Genomic DNA, 9,885 nt, shown 5'->3' with positions numbered 1-9,885 from the left:
TTTGGGGGTGCAATGGGGGAACTGGGGGGATTTGGGGGTGCGAAGGGGGGAATTGGGGGGATTTGGGGTGCAAAGGGGGGAATTGGGGGGATTTGGGGGGATTTGGGGGGATTTTGGGGTGCAAAGGGGGAATTGGGGAGGTTTGGGGGTGCAATGGGGGAACTGGGGGGATTTGGGGGTGCGAAGGGGGGAATTGGGGGGATTTGGGGTGCAAAGGGGGGAATTGGGGGGATTTGGGGGGGATTTGGGGGGATTTTGGGGTGCAAAGGGGGAATTGGGGAGGTTTGGGGGTGCAATGGGGGAACTGGGGGGATTGGGGGGTGCAAAGGGGGGAATTGGGGAGGTTTGGGGGTGCAAAGGGTGGAACTGGGGGGATTTTGGGGATTTGGGGGTGCAAAGGGGGGAATTGGGGGGATTTGGGGGTGCAAAGAGGGGATTTAGGGGGGTTTGGGGGTGCGGGGGGGGATTTAGGGGTGCAGGGGGGGTTTGGGGGTGCGGGGGGGTTTGGGGGGGGTCCCAGATTTGGGGGCTCCCACCTCGGTCGTCGACGGGGGCCGCGGGCCAGGACCAGGCTGCGCAGGGGGGGGGGCGGGGTGCTCCCCCAGCGCCGCCGCCAGCCGGGGGGCGAAGTCCCTGCAAAACGGGGGGGGGGGACCCCAAAATCACCCCGATTTTGGGGGTCCCCCCCTTTGCACCCCCCCCCAGAACCCCCCCCACCCCCTTTTCCCCCCCATTTTTTTTGGGGGGGGGGAGCCTCAAATTTAAACCTGGGAACCCTAAATTTTTAGGGACGCCCCCAAATTATTGGGGACCCCCCCCCAGATTTTGGGGGACACCCCCCCCCCCCACTTACGCCTTTAACCCCGCGTTGTCCAGGACCAGCTCCTCCAGGCTGGGCGAGCGGCTGACGGCGTGCAGGACCTGCTCCACCACCTCCCCCCCCTGGGGGGGGGGCACCCCAAAATTAAGGGGGGGACCCCCCCAAAATGAAGGGGGGGACCCCCCCCCCCCAAAAATTGCCCCCCCCCCAAAATTTGGGGGAGCCCTTGAAATTTAAGGGGAGGGGGGGATGTGTTGAAATGAAAGGGGGGGTGAAAAGAGGGGGTGGGGAAGGGGGGGAAAGGGGGGGACCCCAAAATTTGGGGGGGACCCCAAAATGGGGGGGGGGGGGAGGGAGGGATTGGGGACCCCCCAAAATGGAGGGTGGGGGATTGGGGACCCCCAAAATGGGGGCTTGGGGGGGCAGGAATTTGGGGAGCCCCCCTAAAAAGGAGGGGAGGGATTTGGGGACCCCCAAAATGGGGGTTTGGGGGGGGGGGGAGGGATTTGGGGACCCCCAAAATGGGGGTTGGGGGGGGGGGAGGGATTTGGGGACCCCCAAAATGGGGGTTTGGGGGGGGGGGGAGGGGTTTGGGGACCCCCAAAATGGGGGGTGGGAGGAGCCCCCAGAGCTGGGGTGCCCCCCCTAAGTGGAGGGGGGGTTTTGGGGTGCAAGTGGGGGGGTTTGGGGTTCGGGGGGGGTTTTGGGGGTGCAAGGGGGGATTTTGGGGGTCCTGGGGGGGGATTTTGGGGGTTCGGGGGGGGGATTTTGGGGTACGCACCAGGCGGAGGTCGCGGCAGCAGAGCCCCCGGAACCAGCGGTTGTAGGCCAGCGCCGACACCGCCAGCGCCAGGTCCCTGCCGGCAAATTGGGGGGGGGGCACCCCGAAAAATTGGGGGGGTCCCTGAGGGGTCCTGGGGGGGGGGGTCCCGGGGGAGGGGGCTGGAGAAGGTTTTGGGGTCCCAGGGTGGGGTTTTGGGGTCCCAAGGGGTTTTGGGGGGTCCCAGGGGATTTGGGGGGGTCCTGGGGGGGTTTTGGGGGGGTTTTGGGGTCTGGGGGGCTCCCAGGGTGGGGTTTTGGGGGGGTCTGTGGGGGGTTTGGGGGGTCCCAGGGTGGGTTTTGGGGTCCCAAGGGGTTTGGGGGGGGTCCCAAAGGGTCTTGGGGGGGTCCCTGGGGATTTGGGGGGGGGTCCCAGGGTGGGTTTTGGGGTTCCATGGGGTTTTGGGGGGGGGGTCCCTGGGGATTTGGGGGGGGTCCCAGGGTGGGGTTTGGGGGGGGGGTCCTGGAGGTTTTGGGGGGTCCCAGGGGGTTCTGGGGGCATCCCAGGCTGGGTTTTGGGGTCCCAAGGGGTTTGGGGGGGTCCCAAAGGGTCTTGGGGGGGGGTCCCTGGAGGGTTTTGGGGTGTCCCTGGGTGGGATTTGGGGGTCCCGGGGGGGGTTTGGGGTCCCAAGGGGTTTTGGGGGGTCCCAGGGAGTTTTGGGGGGTCCCAGGGTGGGGTTTGGGGGGATCCTGGAGGTTTTGGGGGGGTCCCAAGGGGTCTTGGGGGGGTCCCTGGGGGGTTTTGGGGGGTCCCAAGGGGTCTTGGGGGGGTCCCGGGGGGGATTTGGGGGTCCCGGGGGGGATTTGGGGGTCCCGGGGGGGATTTGGGGGTCCCCACCTGCTGTCGAGGTGGCTGAAGTCGAGGAGGTTGAACTCCCGGTTCTCCTCGGCGTGGTAAATGGTGTCCACGTCCTGGGGGGGGGGGGGGGACCCCGATGCTGCCCGGGGACCCCCCAGCCCCCAGGGACCCCCCAAAACACCCAGGGAGCCCCAAAGCCCCCCGGGACCCCCCCAGGACCCCCCCAAAGCCCTCCGGGAACCCCCAAAGCCCCCCGGGAACCCCCAGGGACCCCCAAACCTCTTCAGGGACCCCCCCCAGGACCCCCCAAAGCCCCCCGAGACCCCCCAGAGCCCCTCAGGGACCCCCCAGGACCCCTCAAAGCCCCTCAGGGACCCCCCGGGACCCCCCGGGACCCCCCAAAGCCCCTCAGGGACCCCCCAGGACCCCCCGGGACCCCCCAGAGCCCCTCAGGGACCCCCCCCAGGACCCCCCAAAGCCCCCCAGGACCCCCCAAAGCCCCTCAGGGACCCCCCGGGACCCCCCAGAGCCCTCCGGGACCCCCCAGAGCCCCTCAGGGACCCCCCAGGACCCCCCAAAGCCCCCTCAGGGACCCCCCAGGACCCCCCGGGACCCCCCGGGACCCCCCAAAGCCCCCCAGGACCCCCCAAAGCCCCTCAGGGACCCCCCGGGACCCCCCAGAGCCCCTCAGGGACCCCCCAGAGCCCCTCAGGGACCCCCCGGGACCCCCCAAAGCCCCTCAGGGACCCCCCAGGACCCCCCAAAGCCCCTCAGGGACCCCCCAGAGCCCCTCAGGGACCCCCCAGGACCCCCCAAAGCCCCTCAGGGACCCCCCAGAGCCCCCCAAAGCCCCTCAGGGACCCCCCAGAGCCCCTCAGGGACCCCCCGGGACCCCCCAAAGCCCCTCAGGGACCCCCCAGAGCCCCTCAGGGACCCCCCGGGACCCCCCAAAGCCCCTCAGGGACCCCCCAGAGCCCCCCAAAGCCCCTCAGGGACCCCCCAGAGCCCCTCAGGGACCCCCCAGGACCCCCCAAAGCCCCTCAGGGACCCCCCAGAGCCCTCCGGGACCCCCCAGAGCCCCTCAGGGACCCCCCAGAGCCCCCCAAAGCCCCTCAGGGACCCCCCAGAGCCCCTCAGGGACCCCCCAGGACCCCCCAAAGCCCCCCGGGACCCCCCAGAGCCCCCCGCCCCCACGCACCCACTGCACCTCCTCCCGGCAGCTGACCCCGTTGTAGTCGCACAGCGCCGCGTAGGTCTCCGAGAAGCCCCCTGCCCCCCCCGGGGGGGCGTGGTCACGGCTGGCCACGCCCACCCGGGCCACACCCACCCGCCCAAACCCCACCCGGGCCACGCCCACCCGCCCAAACCCCGCCCACCCACATAAACCCCCCACCTCCCTGACGACTACGCCCCCGTTGACCACGCCCCCTCGTCGACCACGCCCCGTTCGCGTGACCACGCCCACCCCAAACCCCACTCCCTTTCCACAAAGCCCCGCCTCCAGGCCGCACCCGCCCCCCCTGTTGGCCACGCCCCCATCGTGCGACCACACCCACCGAGCAAACCCCGCCCACTCCCAACGCCACGCCCCCTTTCCACACCCCAACCCCTCCCCACAGACCCGCCCATTGGCCACGCCCTTTCCCTGACCACGCCCCCCTCTGTGGCCACGCCCCCTCCCCGGCCACGCCCCCTCACCGCAGACGCTGTGGCCGGTGGAGGCGGAGCTTTCCGAGGTGGGGGAGGTGTCCTGGGGGGCTCCGAGGGGCGGGGCCACCTGGAGGGGGCGGGGCCGGGCACCTGGGTCCCCAGCGACCCCTCCCAGTCTGTCCCAGTATCCCCCAGTGCCACCCACAGCACCCCCAGTGCTCCCCAGTGCCTCCCAGTAACCCCCAGTGCCCCCCAGTGCCACCCACAGCACCCCCAGTGCCTCCCAGTATCCCCCAGTGCCACCCACAGCAGCCCCAGTGCCTCCCAGTATCCCCCAGTGCCCTCCTAGTAACCCCCAGTGCCTCCCAGTATCCCCGAGTACTACCCACAGCACCCCCAGTGCCTCCCAGTACCACCTACAGCACCCCCAGTGCCTCCCAGTATCCCCCAGTGCCACCCACAGCAGCCCCAGTGCTCCCCAGTGCCTCCCAGTAACCCCCAGTGCCTCCCAGTGCCACCCCCAGTGCCTCCCAGTGCCCCCCAGTGCCCCCCACAGCACCCCAGTCCCCCCCCAGTCCCCCCCCCAGTATATCCCAGTGCCCTCCCAGTCCCTCCTAGAGCCCCCCCCAGCTCCCCTGGCACCCCCAACCCCCCTCCCAGTGCCTCCCAGTCCCCCCCAGCCCCTCCCAGTATATACCAGTATAACCCAGTGCCCTCCCAGTCCCTCTCAGAGCCCCCCCGAGCTCCCCTGGCCCCCCCAAACCCCCTCCCGGTGCCTCCCAGCCCCCCCCAGCCCCCTCCCAGTCCCTCCCAATGCCCTCCCAGTATATACCAGTATAACCCAGTGCCCTCCCAGTATCTCCCAGTGCCCTCCCAGTCCCTCCCAGAGCCCCCCCAAACCCCCTCCCGGTGCCTCCCAGCCCCCCCAGCCCCTCCCAGTATATACCAGTATAACCCAGTGCCCTCCCAGTCCCTCTCAGTGCCCTCCCAGTCCCTCCTAGAGCCCCCCCGAGCTCCCCTGGCCCCCCCAAACCCCTTCCCGGTGCCTCCCAGCCCCCCCCAGCCCCCTCCCAGTCCCTCCCAGTATAACCCAGTGCCCTCCCAGTCCCTCCCAGAGCCCCCCCAGCTCCCCTGGCCCCCCCAAACCCCCTCCCGGTGCCTCCCAGCCCCCCCCAGTCCCTCCCAGTGCCCTCCCAGTGTAACCCAGTGCCCTCCCAGTATATCCCAGTGCCCTCCCAGTGCCTCCTAGAGCCCCCCCGAGCTCCCCTGGCCCCCCCAAACCCCCTCCCGGTGCCTCCCAGCCCCCCCCAGCCCCCTCCCAGTCCCTCCCAGTATAACCCAGTGCCCTCCCAGTACCTCCCAGTGCCCTCCCAGTCCCTCCTAGAGCCCCCCCGAGCTCCCCTGGCCCCCCCAAACCCCCTCCAGGTGCCTCCCAGCCCCCTCCCAGTCCCTCCCAGTCCCTCCCAGTACCTCCCAGTCCCTCCCAGTGCCCTCCCAGTCCCTCCCAGTGCCCTCCCAGTGCCCTCCCAGTCCCTCCTAGAGCCCCCCCGAGCTCCCCTGGCCCCCCCAAACCCCCTCCCGGTGCCTCCCAGCCCCCTCCCAGTCCCTCCCAGCCCCCCCCCAGCCCCCCCCAGTCCCTCCCAGTACAACCCAGTGCACTCACGGCGGGGGGGCGCTGGGCAGGGCCCTCCCCAGGGCGGCCCCCAGGGCCCGGGTCAGGCGGGCGGCGGCCTCGGGGCTGGCGAAGGCCAAGGGGAAGGGGCCCCGCTCCGTCTCCACCCGCACCTGCCGGAACTGGGGCTACTGGGAGGCACTGGGAGGCACTGGGAAGGGGCTGGGGGGCACGGGGAGGGGGCTGAGAGGGAGCTGGAGGGGGCTAAATGGCGCTGAGGGGGCGCTGGGATATAGTGGGAGGGGCTGCGGGGGGGACTGGGGTATACTGGGAGGCACTGGGAGGGGCCGGGGAGGGGACTGGGAGGGGCTGGGATATACTGGCAGGCACTGGGAGGGGAGGGGCTGGCACTGGGAGGGGCTGGGGGGAGACTGAGAGGCACTGGGGTATACTGGGAGGCACTGGGAGGGGCCTGGGAGGGACTGGGAGGGGCTGGGATATACTGGCAGGCACTGGGAGGGGAGGGGCTGGCACTGGGAGGGGCTGGGGGGAGACTGAGAGGCACTGGGGTATACTGGGAGGCACTGGGAGGGGCCGGGGGGGGGACTGGGAGGGGCTGGGGAGGGGACTGGGAGGGGCTGGGATATACTGGGAGGCACTGGGAGGGGCCGGGGAGGGGACTGGGAGGGGCTGGGGGGAGACTGGGAGGCACTGGGATATACTGGGAGGGGCTGGGAGGGGCCGGGGGGGGACTGGGAGGGGCTGGGATATACTGGGAGGGGACTGGGAGGGGAGGGGCTGGCACCGGGAGGGGCTGGGGGCGGACTGGGAGGCACTGGGATATACTGGGAGGCACCGGGAGGGGCCGGGGGCAGACTGGGAGGGGCCGGGGAGGGGACTGGGAGGCACTGGGAGGGGCTGGGGGGGGACTGGGAGGAGACTGAGAGGCACTGGGATATACTGGGAGGGCACTGGGGGGGGGGGGGGGGGGGCTAGGAGGGGGCTAAATAGCGCTGGGGGGGGTGGGGGGTGGGCACTGGGATATACTGGGAGGGGACTGGGAGAGGCCCTGGGGGTTACTGGGATATACTGGGAGGCACTGGGGGAGCCTTAGAGGTTACCGGGGGGCACTGGGGGGGTAACTGGGAGGCAGTGGGAGGCGACCGGGCCATACTGGGAGGGGTCTGGGCCGTACTGGGAGGGGACTGGGCCGTACTGGGAGGGGACTGGGCCGTACTGGGCCGTACTGGGGGGTACCTGGGTGGGGCTGGGGGCGCTGATGGAGCGGATCTCCAGCACGTTGAAGGAGCCCGAGGCCTGCGAGAGACCCGTCACCCTCGTGCGAGGGGCGTGCGAGGGGCGTGCGAGGGGGGGCCCTCGTGCGAGGCCTCGTGCGAGGCTCCGGGCTCGTGCAAGTGCTCGTGCGAGGCCTCGTGCAAGGGCAGGCGCTTGTGCAAGGGCTCGTGCAAGGGCTTGTGCAGACGCTGGTGCAAGGGAGGACCCTCGTGCGAGGGCTCGTGCGAGGGCATGGGCTCGTGCAAGGGCTCGTGCAAGGGCCTCGTGCAAGGGCCTCGTGCAGACGCTCGTGTGAGGCCTCGTGCGAGGCTCCGGGCTCGTGCAGGCGCTCGTGCAAGGGCTCGTGCAAGGGCAGGCGCTCGTGCAAGGGCTTGTGCAGACGCTGGTGCAAGGGAGGACCCTCGTGCGAGGGCTCATGCGAGGGCATGGGCTCGTGCAAGGGCTCGTGCAAGGGCTCGTGCAAGGGAGGACCCTCGTGCAAGGGCTCGTGCAAGGGCTCGTGCAAGGGCTCGTGCAAGGGAGGACCCTCGTGCAAGGCCTCGTGCAAGGGCATGGGCTTGTGCAAGGGCTCGGGCTCGTGCAAGTGCTTGTGCAGACGCTCGTGTGAGACCTCGTGCGAGGCTCCGGGCTCGTGCAAGGGCTCGTGTAAGGGCTTGTGCAAGGGCAGACGCTCGTGCAAGGGCTCGCACGAGGGCTTGTGCAAGGCCTGACCCTCGTGCAAGGGTTTGTACGAGGGCCATGGGCTCGTGCAAGGGCTCATGCAAGGGCTCGGGCTCGTGCAAGTGCTTGTGCAGACGCTGGTGCGAGGGAGGACCCTCGTGCGAGGGCTCGTGCGAGGCTCCGGGCTCGTGCGAGGGCTCGTGCAAGGGCAGACGCTCGTGCAAGGGCTCGTGCAAGGCTCCGGGCTCGTGCGAGGCCTCGTGCAAGGGCTCAGGCGAGGCCTCGTGCAGACGCTGGTGCAAGGGGGGCCCTCGTGCGAGCCCCCGTGCGAGCCCCCGTGCGAGGGTACCTTGGGGGGCAGCTTGGTGCCGAAGAGGTGGAGGCGCCAGGCGGTGAGGACCTGGGGAGGGACCAGTCGCACCAGTCACACCAGTCACGGCCCCCGCTGCCCTCCCAGTCACCCCCGCATCCCCTCCCAGTGCTCCCAGTCACCCCCAGATCCCTCCCAGTGCCCCCCAGTGCCCCCAATCCCCCTCCCAGTGCCTCCCAGTGCCACCATTCCCCCCTCCCAGTGCCTCCCAGTGCCCCCCAGTGTCCCCAATCCCCCTCCCAGTGACCCCAGTGACCCCAATCCCCCTCCCAGTGCCTCCCAGTGCCCCCCAGTGCCCCCATTCCCCCTCCCAGTCCCTCCCAGTGCCCCCCAGTGCCCCCAATCCCCCTCCCAGTGCCCCCAATCCCCCTCCCAGTCCCTCCCAGTGCCTCCCAGTGCCCCCACTCCCCCTCCCAGTGCCTCCCAGTCCCTCCCAGTGCCCCCCAGTGCCCCCAATCCCCCTCCCAGTCCCTCCCAGTCCCTCCCAGTGCCCCCACTCCCCCTCCCAGTCCCTCCCAGTGCCTCCCAGTGCCCCCAATCCCCCCTCCCAGTCCCTCCCAGTGCCTCCCAGTGCCCCCACTCCCCCTCCCAGTGCCTCCCAGTCCCTCCCAGGGCCTCCCAGTGCCCCCATTCCCCCCTCCCAGTCCCTCCCAGTGCCTCCCAGTGCCCCCACTCCCCCTCCCAGTGCCTCCCAGTCCCTCCCAGTGCCTCCCAGTGCCCCCATTCCCCCTCCCAGCCCCTCCCAGCCCCTCCCAGCCCCTCCCAGTCCCTCCCAGTGCCCCCCAGTGCCCCCCAGTGCCCACCAGCACCCTCTCCTCCAGCCGCCGGGGCTGGCTCTCCAGGCGGGCCGGCAGCAGCAGGTGGATGCGGGGCCGCCCCAGGACCCTCCGGATGCTTTCTGGGGGGGGGGGGGCGTTATATAGGGGCTCTATAGGGGCTCTATAGGGGCTCTATAGGGGCTCTATAGGGGATGCTGTAGGGGAGGCTGTAGGGGAGGCTGTAGGGGACTCCATGGGGGGTCCTGGGGGGGGGGTTGGGGGGGCTATGGGGAGATAGGGGGGCACAGCCCCCCGTGGGGTATGGGGGCTATGGGGGGGGGGGGCTATAGGGGGGCTATAGGGGACGCTATAGGGTACCTTGCAGCTCCCGGGGCACGTCCCCCGCCGGCCGGGCCATGGTGGGGGCCGAGCGGAGCCGAGCGGAGCCGAGCGGAGCCGAACGCGTTCGGGTCCGGAGCCGAGCGGAGCCGAACCCGGGGCCGGGGCCGAGCGGAGCCGAGCGGAGCCGAGCGGAGCCGAACGGAGCCGAACGGGATCCGAACCCGGGTCGGGGCCGAGCGGAGCCGAGCGGAGCCGAACGGAGCCGAACGGAGCCGAGCGGGATCCGAACCCGGGGCCGGGGCCGAGCGGAGCCGAACGGAGCCGAACGGAGCCGAACGGAGCCGAGCGGGATCCGAACCCGGGACGGAGCCGAACGGAGCCGAGCGGAGCCGAGCGGAGCCGAGCGGAGCCGAGCGGAGCCGAACCCGGGGCCGGGGCCGAACGGAGCCGAACGGAGCCGAGCGGAGCCGAGCGGAGCCGAACGGAGCCGAACGGAGCCGAGCGGGATCCGAACCCACCCGAAGGGGCCCGAGGGGAGTCAGCAGCTCCCAGTACCTCCCAGTATCCCCAGTAGCCCCCCCCGCCCCTCCCAGTAGCCCCCCCCGCCCCTCCCAGTACCCCCCCAGCACCTCCCAGTACCCCAGTAACCCCCCTAGGACTTCCCAGTACTCTCCTAGTACCCTCCCAGTACCCCCTAGCACCCCCCCACTACCTCCCAGTACCCCCTAATAGCCCCCCAGTCCCTCCCAGTACCCCCCT

The 9,885-nt window shown here is 70.9% G+C and overlaps 1 protein-coding gene across 1 annotated transcript; it reads right to left on the bottom strand.

The window, feature by feature from the left end:
- Window positions 1–536: 536 nt before the first annotated feature.
- Window positions 537–9,202, bottom strand: LOC309604091 (capping protein, Arp2/3 and myosin-I linker protein 3-like; the record flags this gene model as incomplete). The annotated part of the gene is given in 13 exon segments (XM_082339008.1): window positions 537–592; window positions 594–633; window positions 854–942; window positions 1,602–1,677; window positions 2,478–2,551; window positions 3,637–3,707; window positions 4,137–4,192; window positions 4,195–4,215; window positions 5,752–5,873; window positions 6,958–7,017; window positions 8,006–8,056; window positions 8,830–8,924; window positions 9,163–9,202. Coding segments are annotated over 13 exon segments (851 nt in total), but the record flags the coding sequence as incomplete, so codon positions are not given.
- Between the last annotated feature and the right edge of the window lie 683 nt (window positions 9,203–9,885).

Source organism: Platalea leucorodia, assembly GCF_965183815.1.
Source record: "Platalea leucorodia genome assembly, contig: HAP1_HAP1_SCAFFOLD_701, whole genome shotgun sequence".
Lineage (NCBI taxonomy): Eukaryota > Metazoa > Chordata > Aves > Pelecaniformes > Threskiornithidae > Platalea > Platalea leucorodia.
The sequence above is the reverse complement of the archived record's forward strand: the minus strand, read 5'-3'. Positions and strand labels throughout refer to the sequence as shown.